At 38.6% G+C, this 24,875-nt stretch overlaps 3 protein-coding genes across 4 annotated transcripts in view; 1 reads left to right on the plus strand and 2 right to left on the minus strand.

Moving 5' to 3' along the window:
• Window positions 1-4,754: 4,754 nt before the first annotated feature.
• LOC134647614 (uncharacterized) lies at window positions 4,755-5,511 on the minus strand. Its single transcript, XM_063501972.1, has one exon. The coding sequence runs from the start codon at window positions 5,430-5,432 to the stop codon at window positions 4,779-4,781; it is 654 nt and encodes a 217-aa protein (XP_063358042.1). The 5' UTR covers window positions 5,433-5,511; the 3' UTR covers window positions 4,755-4,778.
• A 565-nt stretch (window positions 5,512-6,076) lies between these two features.
• Window positions 6,077-12,504, plus strand: LOC134647516 (proteoglycan 4-like). The gene is made up of 10 exons (XM_063501867.1): window positions 6,077-6,376; window positions 6,647-6,799; window positions 7,930-8,074; window positions 8,803-8,903; window positions 9,201-9,308; window positions 9,749-9,823; window positions 9,972-10,070; window positions 10,878-11,459; window positions 11,640-11,810; window positions 12,328-12,504. Exons 1-10 carry the CDS (start codon window positions 6,215-6,217, stop codon window positions 12,481-12,483), a joined length of 1,752 nt encoding a protein of 583 aa, XP_063357937.1. The 5' UTR covers window positions 6,077-6,214; the 3' UTR covers window positions 12,484-12,504.
• Window positions 12,505-14,983: 2,479 nt separating this feature from the next.
• Window positions 14,984-24,875, minus strand: part of LOC134663184 (cuticlin-4) — a 63,299-nt gene continuing 53,407 nt past the window's right edge. For both annotated transcript variants that reach the window (XM_063519559.1, XM_063519560.1), the window contains exons 3-4: window positions 24,545-24,618; window positions 14,984-17,020 (exon numbers count right to left, since the gene is read on the minus strand). In XM_063519559.1, the coding sequence (XP_063375629.1) occupies window positions 15,314-17,020; window positions 24,545-24,592 (1,755 nt within the window). In that variant the 5' untranslated portion in view covers window positions 24,593-24,618 and the 3' untranslated portion in view covers window positions 14,984-15,313. The remainder of the gene's footprint in view (window positions 17,021-24,544; window positions 24,619-24,875) is intronic.

The raw sequence follows: 24,875 nt of genomic DNA on the forward strand, positions 1-24,875 counted from the left end.
GCCATGCTGCTAGAGGTGGACATTTGTCTGACATTATTTTCCATGTGTAATTGCTGACCGTACATATTATATTTAACAAGGAATACTTAATATTTTTTATGTTTTATAGAATAAAATTTCAGAAATAAAGTGTATACCTCTTATTTGGCCACCCTGTACTTATGTGCGCGCTGGCACGCTTGCTGCTCGTCTCGGAGTTTGTGATGGTCGCGTTGCTCGCGAGCATCTGGGATTGAAGGTGCAGGTTTGTTGGAATTAAATACATATACACTGGCAAACCCGATTTGTCAGTAGAAAAAAGTGCGAAACTCAAGTTTTGTGTGGGAGGACAACCCTTCGCGTCGACATTTTTTTAATTTGCTGCCTTTTTTACTGAGGTAAATGGCTTGCCAAACTATAAATGAAAACGATATGAATATCATAATTATATAAAAAATAAACTTTTTAACTCCAGCATGTACCATATTTTAGTGTTTCCTTTAAAATGTAACAAACCAAAATACTTTATTCTTTGTAAAATAGCTATTTTAACTAAAATATGTTGCACCTTGAAGTTAAAAGTAAGTTTCTATATAAGACATTTACGAATGAACTATTTCAGCAGTCAGCATCCTCCAAGATGTCCGTGACTTGACTTGTCAGTAGGCCTAGCACAGGAGTGGCGCGACAGTATCTCGACCGCGAGATAACTACCCGTCCTTCCCTAATTAATACAGTTAGAAAAAGACGGGTAGTCTATCTCGCGGGCGAGATACTGTCGCGCCACTCCTGTGCTAAACCTACAGAACTGAAGCTGCCTGTAAACACAAACGTGGCGTACTATTTTATAATTTATCATTGAAAATAAGTTTATAGGGGAGACACTCGTTCAGTTCGGCTAAATTGTAATGTTGGTGTGAAATTTTATTCAGAAAAAGCAGAAACTTTAAATTGTATGTATTTCAAATTACTACAAGAATCAAAACTGAGTATGTTCTGCTACTTTTGATTTAATTTGTACCTATGTATTTATTAGTGTCCGACCGAAACATGTTTTTTTGCCGAAACCGAAACCGAAACCGAATGTTCGGCTTTGGCTCTAGTTTCGGCCGAAACCGAAACCGAAACCGAAACTTTTGAAGACTTGTTAAAATCGTGGAAAAAATGTCATAAAACCGCTTTTAAACTCATATTAAGGGGCTGTCAACACCCAATGTCCTTGAAATTGATGTTACTTAAGGGGCTCCGCCACGCCAATGACCTTCGATCTGAATCCCTTAGTTTTCTTATGTTTTTTGTAGCTTATCATATTAACAGCAACGGCTTTAAGATATAGTATTCCACATTTACTTCAAAGTTCATTGTCTTCGAGATATTTGGCATCAAAGTTGAACAATTTAAGGCCAAAAAACTGATTTTCTGGCCATAACTTTTGTGTTAATTCGTTTAAAATTAAAACCCTAGACACGTTTTACGACACGTCAAAGACAAACCCAAATATGTAGAATTCGTTTCCTTCACAGCAATCTAGATACAAAAAAAGTGTTCTTTTAGACAATGTTTAAAAAAATCATAAAATACTATCAATTTCTTTCAAAATCCGGTAGACAATAGTGGAGATAAAGATTGAAGAACCGATAGCCGTTTGTCTTATAAAAATCTATCTGTAGTGCAAAAGTAGGAGATACGATTCAAAACTTGTCATAAATCGATGAAAACCGCAGGTAGCCTCTTTTAAGAACAACTATTTGATTTAGTAAAGCAAAAATTTTATTTATACCTATATTAATATTTATTATATTTTAAGACCGTCGCACTCGATACATGATTGAACGACATCGGCTCGATAGAAAATAATTACAAAGATTGGTCTTAAAATCACCATTAAACGGTTCTAATGTCAGTCAGATGGCAGTGGCTTTCGTAAAAACTAGTGCCGACGCCAATTCTTGGGATTAGTTGTCAAGTGGACTCCATGCTCTCATGAGCCGTGGCCAAAATGCCGGGATAACGCGAGGAAGATGATGAGTTTTCTTATTATTCCCTTGCCCAGGCCCAGTAACATGCGACAGTGCTATCTCATTTACTACCTACGATACAATTAGACAGTGTGCGCGTTTTAGGTATTGACAGCCTCTTAAGACTGCGTCGACCGTTCATCATTAGTAGAATTGTGTTTAATAATAAACCGATTAATTTCTGTATACATAAAAATCTGTATATGTATTAATATTGTTGTCCTACTTGTTCCACAACTTTTGGTCTTTGTCACATAGTTTAGTTTCATAGAACGAAGTACCATTGCGTATGTTTCGGCCCGGCCGAAAGGTTCGGCCGTTTTTTGGCCGAAACCGAAACTACGGCCGAAACATGATTTTTTGGCCGAAACTGGCCGAAACCGAAACCGAAACCGAACCTTCGGTCGGACACTAGTATTTATAGTGTTTCCAGTTTGGTAGATTATTTGCAATAGTTCTTTAATGCTATCGACTGAAATCTGAAATGAGTAATGTGCAAAATGGCAAAAAAATATATGATACCTAATTTATTCAATAATGGTTATTCCGCGACATATATTTGGTGGCGCTAAGACGATTAGTCGATTACGCCAAATAATTCGTTTTATTATTATTAATTTATTACAACATGCAATAATTAGATTTTTTTATTAAGGCAATTTTAAGATTTTTAAGTCACGCTCATCATCATAATCAAACTCATGAAATACACGTCCGAATTGCAATCAGTTTATCTACTCTTTCTTACTCTTGATACGAGCACATCAAAATGGTACAGTGAGTTAACTAATTTTAGTAAGTGACATTTTACACAAATCATAAAGATACATGAAAATAATTGTTGCAAATACTGGTTCTCGCTGGATCACAATTGTAGAATGTTACTAATGTAAATACAAAGATGCTGCCAACTTCAATTAAATCTGTATAGTAGGTATCTAACTTTATCTAAGCGAATCTTTAGTTCCACTAGTAAGTTGTAAATAATTATATGTAAGTAGTCACCCTGTTTGGTATAACCAGCTTTAGGTGTTGCATTGATTGTGTGTAAGATGTTACGCAACTGCGGCTCTTATTCAATTATGTAATATTTCTGAATGAATTTACTAATGTATTTAAAGAGTTTTCCATAAATCAAAGATTTTTTCAATATATGGAACATTATAGTGAATTCAACTTTTGGTGTCTTTATAAATGTAAATGGTAATGATTTCAAAACATTATACCTAATTTCTGTGGACTTATTTTATAAGCAATTGGGCATTTTAGGCACTTGTGCTAATAAATGTATTCGCCGGATTGGTATATCGGGGTATATACAATCCAACTTACAGGAGTCCTCCAGTAATCCAACCTGATTACGTACGTACTTGGTACGTACTGATATATCAATTCAGTCCTGTGATGGGACAAAATACTTACAAAATTGACTATGGAAATAAGGTATTTTATTTATATGTACACGTAAATGTATGACTAGTTTTTAATTCTATTTGCAATAGAAGATTCATTTCTTAGAAATCTATAGATTATCTTCAGTAACTTTTTCAAAGTTTCTTACGTAGGTATTTATTATGGAACCTTAAAACGTATCGGCACTATTTAAAAAAAAAACTCTTCCCGCTTCCTCGCCTACAGATTGCGATACTTTTATTGCTCATTAAATGGCAATTCTACGAGCGACATGACAATTAATAAAAAAATAATCATTTTACTGTGGTAAAAGAATCTGTAGGCACGTCAGACACGCGTTCGTTACATTCTATAGCTTGTTTAACGACGTCAAATTAAAATATAAACAAATCTAGGTAATGTGTGGAAGGCCTCGCATCTGGATTATAAATGATAGCTAGACTATATTTTATAATAGTTGTTCTTGCTGCTTTTGTTTGTTAATGAGCTTGAATGTGCGATGTAGTTGATTCTGTCTTTTTTTGGTAGCCGTACTAGCCGGCTATTCCATGCCTGAGCTAAGACCAAAGTGCACGACGTCTTTTGATTTGATGCACCGTATTATAGGAACTGTGATAATGCGTCACTAGCTATAAAAGTTGCAAATAATGTTTTCAACATTGAAATATTATCCTTGTGCACTTAAATTAAAAATTAGGTTATTTCTTGTAGAAAAATACGATAGCCATACATCATTTATTACTGCAAATGTTTTGAATTATTTTATTCTCCAAGTTTGTAAAATGTCGCATAACATGTATATATTAATACTTTGAATAATTTTACGGTTTAGACTCACTTGTTTTAAGTCACTCGCGCAAAACAAGTGAGTCTAAACCGTAAAATTATTTAATGTTAGCATGTCTCACAACAGTTTAAATTCGATTATATTAATACTGCTGTAAATGACGAACTCCAAGCTTAAGATCCAGTATAAATATATATACCTCCCTTTTTTATACCTAATATATCAATGTTGGAAATCGGATAATGTATATATGATGTAATAGGCTAATACAGCACTCAAGTACAAAGAAAATGATGTAGAGATAGTATGATGAAATTCTCAATAATTTTCACATTTTCTTACCATTATTATCTCGTCATTAGGGAAATAAAATAAAATCTAAATATTTTGTGTTAATCTATGACTTTTTATTTGTAATCTAATTAATATTTATAAATTGTTTCCATACCTTATATATTCCTTAACTTAACAAGATAACATAAAACAGGTTTATTATTTAACAACAGTACCTAGGTATAATAAATATAATAGGAATAGGTAACATTGAGGACACGTAAACATAACTGATCATCTGTAGATCTTTAGTTCAATATGTTGCTGTGGTCGGTACTTTTGCCTGTAGGAATGTTTTCACATCTAGTTTTGCTGTCAGTGGAATTCCATACTCTGTTAAACTCTCTCTTCAAAGTCTTAACGACAGATGGTTCGGAGGTGAGCAGAGTTGCGTCTCTGTTGCAGTTGACCCGCGCTGTCTCGTAGTCCAGGGATCCCATAACCGCCACAGCTCCTTCCGTCTCTGCGTCGGCGTCCACCAAAATATATTCGTGTTCTAATGGCTCGTTTGACGTAATATTCTTCACTGCTATCCCATGTTTAATCAGCTTCGGCATATCAAAGTCGCTGTTGCTGTGCACTATAAGGCGAACCTTCACTTTGTTCTTCTGTGCTCCGATGAGACACTTCGCTATAGTGTCACTCTCTAGATCGGGCAAGCACACATCAATTGAGCAGTTTGCGTGTACTATCACGTAATAAATACAGAACAGGTTGTTCAAACCAATTTGCTTCGTCTGCACTTCATCGTTGGCTCCGTACAGCAACACTTCGTTGACGGGAATATCGTGATTTCTTCTACTGCTGAACACGTTGCTAATTTTTAAAAGTTTAATCGCAACTCCACCTAGTAAAATAGATCCGCTTGCGCACACGGCTGTTTTCCAGTTTCGTGCATTCATTTTATTTGCTTAGTCGAAATAAATACCCAAGCGCCACCACAACGACGCCGCTGTCAATATAATTTAGAACTACCGCTTCACAGAAAACTTTTAAGGTCAGACGGGAACAATTTTTCGCCAATATCTGACTAAATTGTCTGATCAAATCAGGTGGTGGAGGTGCGCAAAGAGTAAAGTACTCGTGGTCAGTAGTGGTGCGTTTGCGTCCGCAAACGCCAATTTGGCTCGTCGATTTCGACCGCCGATTATGACCGATAAAATGGAGGACGCAAGAAATTGGAGAGTGACGCCAATTTCTTTTCTGATCAAATCGGTTGATTTTATCATCTCGTCTGGACTGGCCTTTACACAAAAATAACACCTACCCACTATTCACTATTTATGATTTTGATGAGGCATAGAAAAAAATCATAGCAATAGCATACTGTATTGTATGGAGCTCAATCTTCGAGCAACACCGGCTGCTTCCGACAATACATTCCACGACTCTTCTCCAATACTTTACTTACTCTTTGCTCTTCTCTTTCCGCACAGACTATCCATTTTTTCTTAGCGCAGTGCGGATATAAAAAGTTTTCAATACTCAAACATCGCCTATATCTGTGCAAACTTGTCAAAAATTATTAAAAAAAACCCAGAAACATTTGAAGGTGCCGTATTGACACTTTCCTTTTATAGCAATTTAATCATGTGTTTTTAAGAAAGTACTTAACTATTATTCCGTTCGAGTGCGTGTATGTCGTTGTATTTTGCCTCTTGACGTTGGCGCATTGATCAGTGCGATGCCCCAGACGCGGAACCGCCGACCGCCGAAGATAAGTGAGCCCTCGAGAAAGGTCCCAGCCGACTATGTGACCAACAATGTTAAGGGAAATGGTGGAAATAAGGGCACGTCGAAAATACCGAGAAATATCCGCTACGATTTGGAAAATGCTTTACTAGGGGTAAGTGTAAGACAGGAATAATGTAATGCTTATGATTGCTACAAACGAAGTATCAGGCGTCTTGTTGTTTTGAGGATAAGAGGATAACCTTTCGTTGTTTTTTCTACGTTATCGTAGCAGTAGCAGATAGGCTAATGCGGATGAAATTATCACCTGACAATAAACCAAGCATTTGAGCGTAGGTAGGTACATAGCCTAATTTTAGTTACCAAATTGAACATCTGTCACAAAATATTCTTAAAATACTAATGGCTTCTGTTTGTCCTTCAGCTTTGTGACGTTTGGTTCGAGGAGATAAAACCGCACCTAGTGAAGAACAAGTTAAAGCTCCACACAGGTGGCGCTCTGAACGAGAACGGCTACAGCGAGCTGGAGCCCCGGAGGGACGGCCACGCCCAGCTAGACCCAGGTGCTGCCTCTGATGTACGGGCCTATTTGCTCCGTCCGTGGATACCACTCTTTAAATTTTTTTTTAATTAAAAATGATTTATTCAGTAGTTATTTAACAAAAATCAGGTTGGTGCCTCTTTTTAAGTATAGGTAGGTACTGCTCTTGAAATTAAAGAATGTTTCAATATCTGACATATAGGTACCTGTTACCTAATATAGTATCAACCAATCTTAACCATCTTAATTTTAATCTCATCTTAGTTACCTACCTACCTATATTATGTCGTTTAGTTGACGATCGTACAATTTAAGGCGCATCCATAGACTAGGAATCCTCTAGACGGAGTTTAGAGCAATTATTTCATGAAACCGATGCTGCCAAAAATACGGGGGTGCGGGGGGACGAGGTGAGCGAATCCCGTGCCGTGATTGGTCCATTCAAAGACACGGACCAATCACGGCACGGGATTAACCCGAAGATGGAGTAAAACTACCGTATAAGTGGCAGAGGGGGTAGCGTTACTGTTTAGCTAGAGGATGTCTTGTCTGTGGGCGCATCACACACGAGCTGAATTTATTCAGAAATTCAGCGCCTGAATAATGACTATTAATGACACTTAATCAATTCAGGTATTGACAGGCCTATATTGGTGCATATTTATTAATATGGCACCTATCTTTTTGAATGGAAAAATCTCTATGGTCACGAAATATCTGAATTTATTAAGTGACCATCCATAATAGCTTAGCAATGTTTTGGTCACTGCTAATATTATACTCGAAATCGTTATTAGAAGGTACATATCACTTCCGGTTTAAAGGCTTTTATAGAGCAAAATGATCATAGTTTGTGTAGGTACCTATAGTACATTTGTTTTGCTTACGAATGATAAAGTATTCAGTGTGGACGTACTTACCGCGTGCGATCCGAGCTACTCGAGCTAACTGGGTCGCGTTCATGGAATTCATAATTATGATCGTTAGATTGTCACCCACCTAAGGGCTCATTTAGACGGTGCACGAACTCGTATACGATTTTAGTTACATTACGGACCATTGAGGTTACAACAATTCAGCCGACCGATCCACAAACGCAATGTAATAAAACTCGCATGCGAGTTCTCGCACCGTCTAAATGAGCCCTAATAATGAGGAGTTTTTAGACTCTCCGCCGGCCGGCCGCGATCTCCAGAGCCTACTCGCTAACGCGGCCCGATGCATCGAAAGCGCCGCGTCCCAAGCAGCCCTTGCGAATCTGCCCAACAAGTCCGACCAATCTTCGTAAATTACTGCAGGTACGATATGTACGTAACCACAAAACCAATCAAGCAGATAAATCAAGCAGCAGACAGGCTCGAAAAGTAGTAGGTATCGATCGAAGACTGCGATACTAATAATTTTATATTCAAGGAAAAATTTAAAAATCTACAGAGTCCGGCAGGACTCAAGTCAAGGAAAGGTTGCAGGTTACACCTTTAACTTTTGGAAACCGTTCCAATCGCTCTTAATCAACTGAGCTACGGAAGCCTCCCAGATTGTTTCTGGTGAATTCTCAATGCAACTTGAGACTCCGGGTCCGTTAGTGCTGCGCCGTAGCAATTGCCAGGCTTTGAAGCGACAGCTTTCTAGTGTAGAGCAGTGATTACCTACTACTCGTCCCCTTACAATATGCCCTTACATAGTACCTACCTATTCGTTTTCAGCCAATCAGAAGTACCTAGAACTAGATGTATCTGTACAGCAGTGGCGGCGCGTCCATAAAAGCCGATTCCCACCGGCTTGCCTGTTTTTGGACGTTTGAGCAGAGTTCTAAAGGAAATAATGTAAGCCAAATTAGACCCGGCTTGCCTATGGATATGTTTGACGCGCCGCCACTGCTGTACAGTATGTTTCATTATAAGTGAACATGACCAACACACTATATTATTTTAACAATAAAGTTGTGTTCAGATTATTGTGGACATCTCGCTGGCTACTTCTGTTTATAACTGTAGAAGTTCGGTACTTGAATATTCCATGATTTTAGTTACCCGAAGATAAGAGGCAGCCACCCGTTCGGAAAGTCACCGCCCGTGAACACTCACCACCCACACTCGCTATAAACTATCCACGGAATGTACACGAATCATCAAAACAGGTAAGCAGTGTACTGTAGGTATACTAGTTAGGTACTTATACAAAAAAACGAAAAAATAACTTTTATCAAACATGTATGGAAATGTTTTTTTGCTTGTAGTTTATATTATATTGTTAATACACAATAATAACAGCATAGGTAGCATAGGATCCACAGCGCAGGCTTCGTCATCATACAGAAAGCTCATCCACCTCAGGCTTCGTCAAATTAAAATGCATTTTGTCACATATGTCATCCGCAATGTGTTTATATTATCATCTTTTTTCATACGGATCTTTTCGATTTTCCGATGGCTAGTGGAAGCAGCCACCCGTTCAGAAAACGCCCGTGCAGAGACCGCCAGCACCACCGTTGACACAAACCGGTAAAACTTATCAACGGACCGTCCCAAATTCATCGAAACGGGTATTGTATTTACCAAATTACAGGTCTACCTATTAAGATAGTATTTTTTTGTAATCAAATAGATATGATCTGTTAGGTCAACAGTGACATTTCTTCAACTGTAATTTACTCCTCAACTAGTTATTTTTACATTATCATACATGAGTTAGAATGAGTTAGAGAGGTCTCCTAAGACATTTTTGCGAAGCAGCACGGGATCGGGAAAATCCATTTATGCATATAAAATGCTGGTTAATTCCCACACACAGCCACAGTGAAGTTAAAGGAAAACTTGACTGCGGCTGTAAAATGACTTACTCGATATTAGATCTGATGTTATTTGTTTACCAATTGTATTTTATTTACGCAAGTTTTGGTGACTCGAACTGTAATTGGTATTTTGAATGATACTGATGCATTGGACTACCCGATACCTTTAATAAATACCACCTCTTACCCAGAATCCGCCCCAGCGGGGATCATCACCACCTCCGAAACAAACATATCAACCAAACACCCGGACATTACCAAAACAGGTAAAAGTACCTAATATACCAAATTTACATATTTCCCTGACTTGTGCTACAAGTGTTAAAGTACTTAGCATAGTGGCATTTATGTTTACACGTGAATCTAACCGACTTTAACCCAATCAATCAATACTAAATACAGCTTATCATTCAGGAGGCGCCCCCACAACGAGTAACGCCTTTGGCACAAACCTGCCATCAGATTAACCACTACGCAGCAGAACGGACAGAATGGAAGCGGAACACAAATTATGTAACGTAAATTACTAGTAATAAATACATAACGTAAAGTAGTTTCTTAATGCCATAGGTTCAATTGATTAAATGTATGTTGTCATTTTAGAATTTCTTGATCTAATAACCGTTTTTTCTATTCTGATTGAATGGTAGGTAAAATATGTAAGTTGGATTAAGATAAGATGATGACCATTATTAGTATAAGCATTCAATATCAGTGATTTTTGAACTAAAACATTATATTTGTACAAACGCGAGAACCTCAAAAAAATTGACTGACTAGACGAAAACATAACAATACAACACAAATTCTCTTTATTGCACAACCTCAGAATAAATGTATATGGAAACACAATGAAGACAGATGTAAACAACAGGCGGCCTTATCGCTTAAGAGCGATCTCTTCCAGACAACCTTTAGGTAGTGGATAAACAATTGCTTATAAATTTATAGATGCTGGAAGATATGAGGACGCGACCACCTGGCCGGAGGGTGCATATGCCTTCGCGTTCACCATCACTGTTGTCCACTATTAAATTATATCCACAAAACCTCCCGAATAATGAAAAAAAGGTATGGCTAGTAGTAGTAGTACAGAAACTCAAATTATGGATGTTTTTTTTTAATCTACATATTTAAAGGAAACCTTTATCAATAAGACATGTCCGTTGGTCCTCTATAATACAGAATTACAACGAGTGTTACTATACAACGACAACAAAAAAACTGTACACGAATTCCGCCAACACGGGTTCCGCCAATATTGATGAAAAATTGATGGATGTTCAAACATGATTATTGCTTACTTAAATATTGTTTTAGTATGCGAGCAGCAATCGAAAAAAAAGAAAAAGTGCGAGAACACATAGATCGACGCAGATTCCCTCATCATCAGTTCCACCTCCAAGGCGTGTTGCGCGCCCGTGTTGCACCGCCTGCGTCTTAGCTAAGGACCAAACTGTCCCCATCCCTCGACTTCCTGTTACCAAATTTACTCCATCTAAACCGCCTTCTAACAACAAGAATGCTAATTTTCCGCGCTGGCCCGCGCCCGAGCCTAAATTCCCACATAAATTTCCCACACGAGATTGTGCTGTTTCCAACGACTCGCCTATCTATACCACAAGCATCTCACCAGCCGGCGACGTACCACCGTCTCTGGTTGCTGAGAGTCCCTTTTCTGCCTTGAAATTACCTAGCAGAAATTCGACATATGACCATGCTAGTACTGCGATATCTCCATCACATTTTAGGAAAAAGTCTCCTTTCTCGCATCATGGTGCTCGTTTATTACCAGCTCCCCTCCACGCTAAATGTCTCGTGCCCCCCGAACATCCTATTGCATCGCCACGAGGAAGTCAACCTGTCTCAAGAAATGTATCACCGGCACTTTCTAGTGATGAGGTACTTATCATGTAATTATTATCGTTTATTACGACTACGAGTACTTATTTGAGTGACCGGTCGTTAGTGGTTATGACGATTTTTGTCATAAATTTTCAAAATTATGCTAGCCTCGTCGTGACCTGCCTTTCCGCGGAGTCAAATAGGTTCACCTATTGATTCGGGTTTATGTTTCCGCAGATGTGGTTCCTTCGAGTTTTTAATGAATACACGAAACCCGAAAATCAAACTAAATCACCAATAAAGGAGCCAACACTGCCGTGTCATGATACAAAAACCAGCAGGCGTACCATCCCCATTCATAATGAAAATAAATTGCTATTGGAAGATACAAGTTCGTTATTCTCTAAGGTAAGCATTAGCTATTTAATTTGTCATTATCAGCATATGACTATAATTTTTACTTTTGCTAATATTGGTTAGATACAGTCGTCGTCAAAGATATGTTTAAGGTGAGGGGGGGCGAAATGCGCTGGCCGTGTAAGGGCCATTAATATATATATATATATATATTTGACCACATGTTGTTTACCTCTACTTCTGTTGAGAGCAATAAAGAGTATTCGTATTGTATTGTATTAAAGGTAGGCGCATTTACACCTCACCTTACACGTTTGCACCTTATTCCTTTGTAATAAACATATATTTAAGGCCAGTTTTCTTTTTGGGTTTGAAAATTGATTTTTAATATGAAAAATGAAATTTAGTAACACCAATTCTTAGAACCAGATTTCCAAGGAACCTTTGCTTCTTTATTAAGCAGTGTGGACGTGAAAATCGATTGTAGACACGTTCGATTCATACAGTAACATTAAGTGTAGTCAACTCTTTATAGAAATAGATTAAACGTATTCGCTATTTGTTCCAGGATTTAATAGATTTAATAGGAAATAAGAATGACAAGAGATTGAGAATGCTGTATAAGAATCCATGCGGACAGGAGTCGCAATCATCAGTAATGTGTTTGGCGGGGTCTCGGAAAAAAAGAATAAAATCCACACCTAAGAAAATGCCGTGGAGGTAAGGTTCGTGTACTAAGGGTGACGGTAATCCGTCCGTAAATTAGATACAAAGTTTAATTTGTACGCCAATCTCCACAAGTAGTGTTCGTATAGGCCCATTAAAGTCGTACCTACTACCTAATCGTAGTTATACGAGTAAAGGTGCGTAAGAGAATGACGTTTGTTTAAAAGAAAAATATAAATCGGGAAGGTGCGTATAGTATTTATATTCATTTTTATTTTGTTGTTAAGTATTCTAAAATATTATTAATAATACATGTAAAATATATTAATAAATTAAATAATTACTCCCCGTATTTCATTAAATTCTGAAATTAAATACAATTATTATGTGAAGATCATGGTCTTCTGACTGGCGTCGGTGACGCGAACTATATTTTAACTAAAACGTGAGAACTCCATTATTGTATTTCTTTGTGTGATACTTATTTAACACAATGTATCTATTTCTTTTCTCACACTTTTGCGCCATTACATCCACGCACGTTTTCAGATACGTTACCTTATACTTATAGTTGGCACGGACATGCTGCATCACAAATATTAAACGACCGAGCTGTTTTGTTGGTTATTTACCTAAAGTCTATTTTTTTATTCGGTAGACTAAAATGACATTTCATTGTATGAAATGACACATGATGTTCATACTATGAAATGTCATTTTAGTCTACGGAATAAAAAAATAGACTTTACATGAGGATATGATCAGATGATCGATGACACTGCGCAGCTATGATGGCTATGTACCTGTCAAGTCGTATAGTTCGTTTTTTTAGCATTAGAAAGAACTTGAAAGAAGGTAAGCGATTTTGACATGTCTTTTAATTGAAAAACACTTTTTAAAAATCAATAACTATTACTTATGACAGCAGAAGACTATAAAAGATCGTATTAGATTCATAATTGTTACATATTTACCGTAACTTATTTTTAAAATGTGTTTTTCAATTAAAAGACACATCAAGATTGTTTACCAAATTTCTAATGCTAAAAAAAAAACGAAGTATAGGTCGCGTAAATCAGCATCGATTTGGCGGGGGCACTGGTCTGCCCCGAGATACCCCATCCATATTAAGTACTAATTAGAAAGATGTGGGGAGTCTAACTAAATCTCGCGAAACTAGATTTAAGTGGTGACAAGTACTAGAGGGCGAACCGACGAAAAAAGTGATACGAATACTGATGTACCTACCGTCGGATACGTTGCAAAATTGCGAATTGCCCACGAGGTAAAATTTCGGATACTTCTCATATTTTTGTATGGGAATCTAAATCCATTTACAAGATGAAAGTTTTTCCTTTCCTTCTAAACTATTCATGGTATACTAACGAAAATTTGTTTCCCCGGGTCAACTTTGACATCTGATAACATAAAAACCGGCCAAGTGCGAGTCGGACTCGCGCACGGAGGGTTCCGCACCATCAACAAAAATAGAGCAAAACAAACAAAAAAACGGTCACCCATCCAAGTACTGACCCCGCCCGACGTTGCTTAACTTCGGTCAAAAATCACGTTTGTTGTATGGGAGCCCCACTTAAATCTTTATTTTATTCTGTTTTTAATATTTGTTGTTATAGCGGCAACAGAAATACATCATCTGTGAAAATTTCAACTGTCTAGCTATCACGGTTCGTGAGATACAGCCTGGTGACAGACGGAAGGACGGACGGACGGACAGCGGAGTCTTAGTAATAGGGTCCTGTTTTTAGTGTTTTTACCCTTTGGGTACGGAACCCTAAAAACTGGAATGTTTTGGCAAGCCGGAGTTCTTGTAAAGCTACTTAAAACGATTAAAACTATGAACTTTTCAAATAAAAACGAGACAAAATGAGGGTTTTAAACACTGTCCTTGTCGAATTCTATTTTTAGGTACTTCTAATAGCAGCATCTTCGTAGCAAACACAAAATTTTCCTTTCGCCAAAAATTTGAAACTTTGATAATTTTCAAATTTTCTTTTTTGAGTTTAAATTGAAGTATCCATTTTTTAAATATATTTTACTCCATTATTGGATTTCGGTCAGTGAGCCAAGCCACGGACAGGCAGACGAAAATGGCGAAACTACTTATAAGGCTAGTCTATAGGTAATTGCAACCACAGGTACCTAATCATTGCTGCATTTATGACACCTATTTCAGTTATATTTGTAGTAGTGTTTAAAATAGTCATACTTACAAGTAACTAAAATTAAATGCTTAGTAAAAATATTTCTTTCCATGGTTGCCAGGATAGTGTTAAATTGTTATGTAATATTATCTCATGCTGATGAGATACAATACTTTTTCTAGGGCTACCAGTTTGTTAACTACTTTTAGGGTACAATGAACACTCAGTTATGGCTCCTTTACACAATGGGCCAGCGCCGGCCACTCCAAGGGACGCAGCCATGCGGTAGAATGAGATAGCAATATCACTTGCTCCTTGTAACGCATAAATGCGTCCCTTGGAGTGGCCGGCGCTGGCCCATCGTGTAGAGGAGCCATAAAATGTAAAACACACACAAACTTTCCACACGACACTTTAATTGGTATACAACTTAAGGACTATTTTCCTTACTTACGACTCTTTACAAAATTACAACAGACGTATCGACTATAGGTATAAGGCAGTACAGAGTGCGTTTCACACGAATAAAATAATTTACAAAACAGTCGAACAAAGACATCACGCTCATTAAATAACTAAATAAATAAGTCACACGTCACCGGGCTTCGATCGCGACCGCGACAGCCGCGGCGCCGTCCGGCCGGGGCCGAAGCACGCACGCTCTTTGGATCCGAGAAGAGTTTATGGAACGTCCTCGCGTCACACACACACCGACACACTGACCAGCTAGTTGGCGTGCTTCACATAATCCGTCTCGTAGTACGCGGCGGCGCCGTGCGCGCCCTTCCGATCCAGCGCACGCACGCGCACGAACAGGAAGGCAGCCACCAGTGACGCCACCACCAGCACCAGCAGCAGCATCACCAGACCCGCCACAAACGACGGAACCGACATGCAGATCGTCTCCGGATCGCTCGCGGGAGATTGAATAACTACTGTTTCGTTACCCGCTGCGTTATTCAATGCGAAATTAACGTCACCCGGTGCTACAACCTGAATTGTACGACTTGTGTTTACATCTGTCATTTCTTGAGCGTCACGCTTGTAAATGCGTGAATGCGTTGATGTTTCTCTCCGCCGTCTCGCGCCCACTAATCTTTCTGGCAAATCTTCTACTGATCGTGGTCGTCCTCCTAGAGTTGCGAGATTACCATGAGCTTCGTCTTTCCTCTTGACTGTGTTGTATACGCCGCGACGGCCCGGTGGTGGTGGGGGTGGTAGATTCACTTCGTCCTCATCTCGCGACGGCGCAGGGGAAGATGGGCTAGGTGCATTAGGTGTAGAAGAGACTTGTGCCTGAGGGGGTGGAACAGCATCGTCACGTTTTTCTGAGAAGGAGCCGGTTGCGTCTGCGGGGTGTCGTGGGTCGGGGAACGCCGGAGGTACTCCGTACTCGCCATGCGGCGACGGTGGTGGAGGTCCATATTCAGCATGAGGTGAGTTTGGCGCTCCGTATTCCCCAGCGCTGAGAGAGTTGCCACCTAGTAGTGGTACACCGTAATCAGCTCCAAGACCACCACATTTAGGTTCAGGGCAGTTGTACCTACATACCTGGATGACACACTGGAAGTGTACGTTCATTGAATCTGGGAATTTAAATGCTTGGAAGTATGCGAAGGATACGACTGATGCTGAAGGTCCAAAGTTCTTTATTTTTTGGAATTTGCTCATTATTTTAGGTCTTACTACGCAGCCGTATTGATCTACAAGTTGTATAGGTGCTCGCTTGCCGTCGTGCGCGACACAGTTTCGTACAAGCATGTCGAATTTGTTTTCGTCGTCTTTTATTGCCAGCACCATTGTCATAGTTTGTCCTATTTTCACTATGCCTGACACCTCAGAAGCCCAGGGTCCTTTGCCGACTTGTATCTGCATCCAGCACTGCAGGTTGTCGCCAAGAAAGTTCGCCGTGACTGCATGCAACATATCCACTTGGAAGGGTCTGAATGTGACTGCTTTTTCATAGAAGTCATACCAGGTGCATCGTAATTTTCTTGCCTGATCCCAAACTTCTTGGACGTAGGGATCGTACTGGACAATAATCGTATTTTCAACGTAGGATCCGCTCGGAGTCGGACTTCCGTAAGTAGCAACGTTGTGGTTTGCAGAGCTAGACATGCCACAGCTGTTCAAGAAGATTTCAAACGTGGCACTGAGGTGTCCTGTGCCAGGTTTTAGATGCATACAACTAGGGTCGCTATAAAAACCTTTAGAGAAGATCATCCCATAGAATGGACGATCGAATTCAATATTAACTCGCATATGAGTTTTTTCGCACTGCACTTGCAAATGTTTGATCTTTGGGCTATCCGGCGTCGCTAAGGGCCACGGGTCGTCGGAGTGTGACTGGGGTAGAGGCGGGCCATAGCCGCCGCCCGCGCGGTGCTCCAGCGGCAACGAAGCAGAGTCCACCGCTGTTTCGCATCTTGCATCCTGAAATTAAGAGAAATTGAAAGTGTTAAATTTATATTTCTAAAAATAATACTTATATAAAATTAATTAGCAGTAGTTTTATATGGTTTGATTGTGGTAATTGCATTGGTAGAGCACATTCCGCGGGCGCGTTGTCGTCGCACTCTAGTTGCGCCACGCGACGCGTGCGCGGGCGCTCGTCCCGCGAGCGACGGCGTTCTTTCCGACTTTCTACACTGATGGATAGCTCGCGGGACCAATTATAATATTAATCAAAGCAATCATACTACTTAGATGAGTTCCGAAGATGCTTTCACGATTTTTGCCGTATTGTTCCACGTTTGAGCTCCCGTTTGCAGCTGCAAGTAGCTATTGTCATTCTAAGAATGTTTCTGCAACGGAGTTACTATTTAACAGGAACCAGCTGAGGCTGTAGATTTCGCGTTGGTTTTGTATGTCGAGAGAACAAGCTCTAGGTTGCAGTAAGCGTTTTAAGGCCTTAATTCCAGTATGTGGAAGTGGAGATGTATATGGGGCGAGAGCTGGGTGCTGGCTTGACCGGCGCACAAGAATAGCTACCAGCGCTGGCGGCGCGGCGGCTGGGCGCGGGCGATGCGTACGCTCGCGTTTTCTAAACCGGTTAGAAATTGCCTACTGATCGAGATTGTCAGTTGCGGAAGAAAACACCGGACCTATAAAACATGCGCGGCTCTTTAACAACTAGAGCTTTCTTTGACAGCCCTCTACGTACAGGCTCATAATATTTAAGGGCTTTCACTTCCGATCGAAGGTTGTCAGATATTTAGTGCCCGTGCTGTGTAACTATCACAAGTGAAGTATCACTTAAATTGATCATTAACTAATAGTACCTAAGTGCTTATGATGCAATTAACACTCGTAATCACGCTATCAATTATCTGGATGGCCGGTTACTGTTAAAGTAATACTTAGGCTGAAGTTCTAACTGTAAAGCATTATTATTGGAAAACGACATAAAAATGTAATTGAATTTCTTAATGGTAGTAAATCCGCGTCATTTGTTTTATAGTTCCAGTTGTTCAGCAAATCATGATTGTATATTAGTAATCGTTAGCTTTGCCACTTAATGTATTTAATCTGAACAATTATTTATCTTTGATTAACCCGTGTAGCATGAGAGTACCTAGTTATCATTTTAATCGCAATAGATGGGAGTAATTAGTGGGCTCGCGCGGGACAGGTGCGCGCGCGGCGACTCGGCGAGCTGCGCCGCCGCCGCCGCGCAGGTGAAAGTATGAGATCCGACGTAAACCACATCCGCTTCCCCCAAACATGAGCTTCATTTGGCAAACAGCGGCTGGTATTTATATATGATTCAACCTTTAGATATCAGGGTTTGGCTCATTACTTGTGGGAAACGGTTTTTTATGTAGGTTCACGTTATATTTATGTATAACCGAATTAAACGATTTTAAGTATTAGCCACACTAATGTACAGTCAGCTGCAGAGAAAAGGTACCACGCCTGCATACAAACTTCTATGCAGGGATGGTACCTTTTCTCTGCAGCTGACTGTACCAGTCCAGAGTCTAACTGTCAATACTGTTTTGTGGGACTATTGTATAGTCAGATAGGTATACAGTCGACTCTTGTTAATTTAAACCTGCGATAATTCGAACCTTTCTATAATTCGAAGTTATCACGAGTTCCCTAGAATATCTCTTTATATTTCGAAATAAATCAATACATTTTTAAGCTCTTGGTAATACGAACAAAAATAATCAACGCTAAGTAACAAAACGACGCGTTAATTCGAACTCATAGGCGTCAAACACTCTACAATTCGAAGTTATCAGATTGCAGACCTCACAGAGGTAATAATAGACCTCACATTTTGAGACAAGTTCAAGTTCGTCGTTGCACTGTTTCGTTGGTTATGTGTACATATTAAAAGTTAGTGTTAGTTACGAGTCCTAAAACGTATAAATGCTTGACGATTGCTGAAAGAAGGAGTTAATCAAAAAAGTGGAGGTAGGTGGGAAGACAAGTGATGTTGCAAAATAATTTTCAGATCAGTCTCAGCAATGTGCATTGAAGTAAACACATGTTTCAGACTTCTTCCGAAACTAACCTTTTCTGTATGTATAGGTATAGTAAAAAAGTTTCAGTTAATTAGTATTTGAACCTACCTACTCAATAATTCGAACTTTCATATTTTTTTTCTCAAAAATTTCGAACCATTTGATATTTCAACTTTCGATAATTCGTAATATGTATTTTAAAAGTCATTTGAGTTTCGAATTAACGAGAGTCAACTGTACATATATGATTAGTGCCTATTGAAGCAAAAACTTTTATTGTTGATTTGTCGCACCTTTTTCTAATATTGTCACTGCTAATAAGTTACATGTTTATACTTGTCTTCTAGAGTGAGAAGTGTTATCAGATAAAAAATAGTATAGTGTAGTAAGTACAACATTTTATACATTGAAGTTATGCAACAGCATACATCAATATTCTTACCACAAATATTTGTACGTAGTAAGAAAGTTGCTCAAACAAACGAGATTTTCTCAAAATCATAGGACCGGATTTTGTTTGTGTTCACAGCCGTTTGCGACTCCAACAAGGTCGATGCCATAACAGTTGGATACCAACATAACTTCGCGCATTTTTGCTTGACACCGATAAAATGAATCGATACGTCAAATCGATTTTAACGGAGTTGACACCGATTTTTTTTTATATTTCGTTCATGATTCATGAACCGTTAAAAACCTAATTATCCAGAAAAAGTCGCTCGGATCGTAACGAAAAAAATATTAAAATTTCCAGGTTTTTCTATTCATTATTACAACAAATATATTGCAGGGTTGAGAACATGAAAACGACACCGTAAATAAATAAAATGCCCTTCGCCTGTCCGCGAAACTTAAAGTATCTGATTGTAAAGTATGATGGCTAAGCTCCTGTCTGCTGAGAAATGTCAAACTACCTCTCTAAATTTTAGCCTATGGCCCATTTACACGAACTGAAAGTTATTATGTCCCATTACTAGATGTAGGTAATGCTATAGCTACTTTTTAATCGTTCCCACTACTCGTCGACCCGCATGGCTAACATTGTTCGCGTAATACATCTAATTTCCCGAGCAGAGGACGTGGGAAGTGTGTTTCAGGTGCGTACGACACTATGAGATGCGATGGCATGCTGATTCTTTTAAATACCCGCTTCGACTTAGGTTAATGCGTGATCGTGCGTTCGGATTGCTATTTTATTGTGACACACAATGCAAAGACATGTTGTAAGAAAAGTTTGAGAACGCTTTGAATCGGAATATTCAAAACAATACTTGTAATAGTGGTAAAAATGTACTGAGCAATTTGCAGGTGCTGTAGGTTCAACCAGCGGAGATTTTGAAAAATCGTAGCGCTTTATTAGATCACAATACGGTTGTCAAAAATTTAATGCACAATCTTGAGGATTTTTTCTAGTGAATTCGTTGATTCAAAGATCCCGTTCTATCGGGTTCTGGTTGAAAGATATTCAGTAGGTACTTTATCGTTTAAAGATATACAATTAAACAGACCGCCTCGCGAATGCAATGTACATATATACTCGTTAAAGGCCTTACGCCGCGAGGCAAAGCGCTTTCCATCTAAATTAAAGTGTTCCTACTCATAAATTACGTACATCGTAGTTAGTAATTAAAATCATAAAATCAAAACTAAACGAGCGATGAAAATATTTTACATGATTGTATTAGGTGCTTAATTGGTAAGATTGATGCAACGATAGAAGGTATTTCGTTGCCGAAAACTGGTCGTAAAAGTACGCCAGAGTTATCGTGGTAATTGAGATTTGTAACCGCATATTATCTTGACTGTGCGCATACTGCGCGTGAACATGAACTTGAACCCTCGTAGGGCCGGTCGTGAGTACTTTCCCTGCGGCCCGCGGCGTGAAAGCATTCGTTTGAGAGGTACTTCAATTGGGATTTGACGTTGCTTGTGACACTTGCAACATATTAATTTTGAATCTATAAATTGTAAATTATACGGATGTCCCACGTTGGCCAGAGTTGGTCATCGTTGATTTTTTCATTGTGATTGACATCTGTATTTACAATTTATAGATTGTAATAATGTGGTACACGGTCTCACAATAAAAAAGGACAAATATATTCATATTGTCATTTTTACAAAGGTCGCATTTTGATACTAAATACAGGATTACTTAAATGTTGAAGTCTCTATTAGAATATTTAAAAAAACTGAACCAAATCTTGCATGAAAATTTATCGTACCTACTTAATTAATCATATTTTTTTGCATTCCTCTAATTTTGTCCATGAGTGTATATATGTGCAATTGATATGTATTATTACTACTGTGTCTACTTCACCCAATTTTGGAATTTTTCCGTGTTATCAAAATTGATAAATAATAATATTTTGATGTAAAACAATTATAAACAGAAGCTACAATTATTTTGATTGATACCGAAGCGATGAACTTAGTTATTAGCGTTTGTTTCAATAAAATTACATTCTAATTCCTAATTCTGTGCGCTGATTAGGTACTTCGTCAAGTTTCTTTATTATGACACAAGTTTATTGGTTTTGTATGGTAATTTGCCTCAACTTTCGAATAGGTATTCCATGTAAAATTATTAATTTTAAACGACATTTTAACCGAAGTGAATATCTTCCTCGCGCGCTTCCAGCCCTCATACAAAAGACAATATCTGGGTGAATATAATAACTCGGAAATGCGCGTTTTCCCAGAGATAAGACCTAGCTAGATCGATTTTTCGCCCCCGAAAACCCCTATATACCAAATTTCATCGAAATCGTTAGAGCCGTTTCCGAGATCCCCGAAATATATATAAATAAATAAATAAATAAACAAGAATTGCTCGTTTAAAGGTATTAGATAGATAGATAGATAACGACAATCGGTCACTTGCGAAGCAGACATGCACATGTTTGTTACAATTGGTTTTTAAACATGATTGATTAATAGAGAGCTCTATTATCTAGTATATCTCCAATTGTTATGCATTTTGAGTGCATGACCAATGTATCACAATCAATTTCACAGATGAATATAAAACAAACTACCTACCGCATAATGCAGCATCTTTTGTACGGCCAGTAGATAAATCAAAGCACCTAATAGGCTATTGTGATATTATGGATTGCTGAAATACACCGACAAACGAAAGTGATCATCCGTTTGCACTTTCTATGACAAATTGCTTTCTATTGCGAAGTTGCAAATGTTCTGTTATTGACAATTTTATGTATTTACTTAGTTTCAACTTTCAGAAAAGATAAGCGAGCTTAAGATATTAGCGAATAATAGTTATTTATAGACCTGGAGAAATAACACACAAATAAAGAAGAGATTTTCATTTCCTATAACCGTTTTTTTACTTTAGCCGTAGACGCACGATATAAAAAATCGATTAAAAAATACTGAAAATGAACTTGTTGTCGACTGAAGCGAATCGCTTGATGACCCGATCACGACGCCGGTAAGACGTAATAGTTATCTGTTGCTATTACGATCGGCTAACAACATCACTTGCCAACCCGTATTATAATGGACTGCAGTCAAAAATGAAATCGCCCGCACGACGGGTTACGTCATTTACGTACAAAGCTGCGAAACTAGTGAAAGTGATCAATGTAAAATACGTTTTGGCGGTGAACGACTCAATGCTTTTCAGCGAGCGCGGGAAGCGGTCTTATGCAAATATATTGTACTATACCGTTTACTATCCAAAACCGCGTGTTGCGAGATAGCGGTTATTCCGTGTGATGTTTCCTTTAAGACGAGTTTCTATTATCTATAAGTAATAGGTTTTATCATTGATAAACCCGGGATGTTCCGAAATAAATACAACATGTATTATGTACGTTTTTCGGACTTTTACAAGCACGACTTAGCTCAAATGAAAATGAGTTGATAAATGATTAAGTACAATTCTAAATTATTTTTGGTTTCATAGTTTTCACATAGTTTTAAAGATTTTATTAATTCTATTTTGAGGGCAGTTCTAATACCGTATCAGTTCGATCAATTAATTTCTTTTAAAACGTAATACAGTTTTCACAGGTTGATTCCATCCAGCACTGATAAACTACGGGCTATGCAGTTAGTATCCAATGGTCCGTCGTTTTGTGGATGTGCTAACGGAATCATTAGCCCACTTGTTGAGAACGCGAACAGAAAAAGCTGAATAATGCAAGCATGCCTAGAACGTGCCTGGTATTGCAACCGCCTGGCGAGTGCAAGCAATTCTTACCACCGGTATAAGTTCGCTCTACATGATTCATAGGTTATAGTATGAACCTCGAGGTTTCCAACCGTCGTTGGGCAATCGGAATACTCGATCTGCGCACACGCCGCGCTAAGTGCAATGAGAACCACCAGAAGTGCTAACAGTAATAGACCGTCTACGATCAGTCAGACACTTGGTTTTTTAAAGTAACGTAACGAACAATCTAGCACCAATATTTTATAAACGGCATCGAAACTTAATGATATTGCTATTGAAACTAAATGAACACATCCGAACAGTTTTCCGTAGCATAATCCACTAACTAATTCACTTTTTAACTGACATACCTAGGATTGACTAGGTAGTTTTTTGTTTTTAACTATTTGCATAATGTTCCTTTGACTTAAGAATTATTTCAATGGCACAAAATTCAGTTATCATAAGTACGACAATTATTATCATAATATGCAAGATATTTTGTTTTGTTACTATCAAAAATAAAAGAACTATCGTAGAAAGAGAAAGAGAGAAACTGCTCCAAGATATCCAAACACACCTTGAACTGATCAACTACAGATTTTAGTGTTACATTACCATTACCACAAACATCGTGTTCATAATTTTCTAAATCTAACAACGGAGGAGTTTTCCTACAAAATCGCAATCAGGAATGATACCGGCGCAGTTTCAAGTGTGAAGAAACGTTAGTGGACGGTTATGTTGCTCCATTATCCCGCGAACATATTGGACTGAACGGTATACGCAGGAGCGTGCTCTGATAGACCGCTTGATGGCCTCTGGACATTGCTCACTGAGCTTTTTAGAAAATCGTATACATACTAAATAAAGTTTTTGCTAATTATGATTTATTGAAAGCGGGTCTTCCGTTATTATGGAGATTAACGAGTAGGTTTCTAAAATTGAAAACAACTTTATTCATTTATACATACACATATAGAGATGTATGTTTGGATACATGGCAAAATAAACTTTTGATTTTTCACAAATTCGATTTATCTTTAATCTGCATTGATAAAAATATAAAAATCTGGAGCAAGAGAAAAGTTAAGTTAAAATTCTACTCCACGAAATAGACAATTAGTCAATTAGAGCTTTATTTGCGTATTTTTATACAATTAGGTCAGTAATTTTTTACCACAATTATTATTGAATTAAATTTTTTAAGTCGTTGACAAACTAATTTTGTTTAAAAGAAATTGAAAACTTTCAAAAAACACCATTTAGCGATTAAATGTAAAAAAAAAACATAACACTAACCTGTAATAGGAGCGTCGCGATAGCGAGCAGTAACCGGGTCCTCTTCATAGTCTCAGTCCAGGGGCGTTCAGCGCCTGTAACCAACGGAACACGTTCAAGAGAAGCACTAGCCTATGGCGCACATGTCGCCGGGGGCGCTAGCGGAGCGCGCGCGCTACCATGCCGGCATCGACTGGAGCCCGCCCGCTAGCCCCTCCAACTCCCACCGCCACCACGAGGGTGGGGTGACCCACTGACCGAGTGCAGCCCGCCGGATGCACTGCCTGCATGTTTCTCTGTGCGGCCGCTCCCGTTGCGCCAGCGGCCTTCACCTTGTGCAAGGTCGCAATTA

Source organism: Cydia amplana, chromosome 4 (genome assembly GCF_948474715.1).
Source record: "Cydia amplana chromosome 4, ilCydAmpl1.1, whole genome shotgun sequence".
Classification (NCBI taxonomy): Eukaryota; Metazoa; Arthropoda; class Insecta; order Lepidoptera; family Tortricidae; genus Cydia; species Cydia amplana.

Coding starts and splice junctions, on each gene's coding strand:
- LOC134647614 (XM_063501972.1), bottom strand. CDS start 5,432: ATGAATGCACGAAACTGGAAAACAGCCGTGTGCGCAAGCGGATCTATT.
- LOC134647516 (XM_063501867.1), top strand. CDS start 6,215: ATGCCCCAGACGCGGAACCGCCGACCGCCGAAGATAAGTGAGCCCTCG. Junction 11,460..11,639: donor CGGCACTTTCTAGTGATGAG/GTACTTATCATG, acceptor ATGTTTCCGCAG/ATGTGGTTCCTTCGAGTTTT. Junction 11,811..12,327: donor CAAGTTCGTTATTCTCTAAG/GTAAGCATTAGC, acceptor TATTTGTTCCAG/GATTTAATAGATTTAATAGG.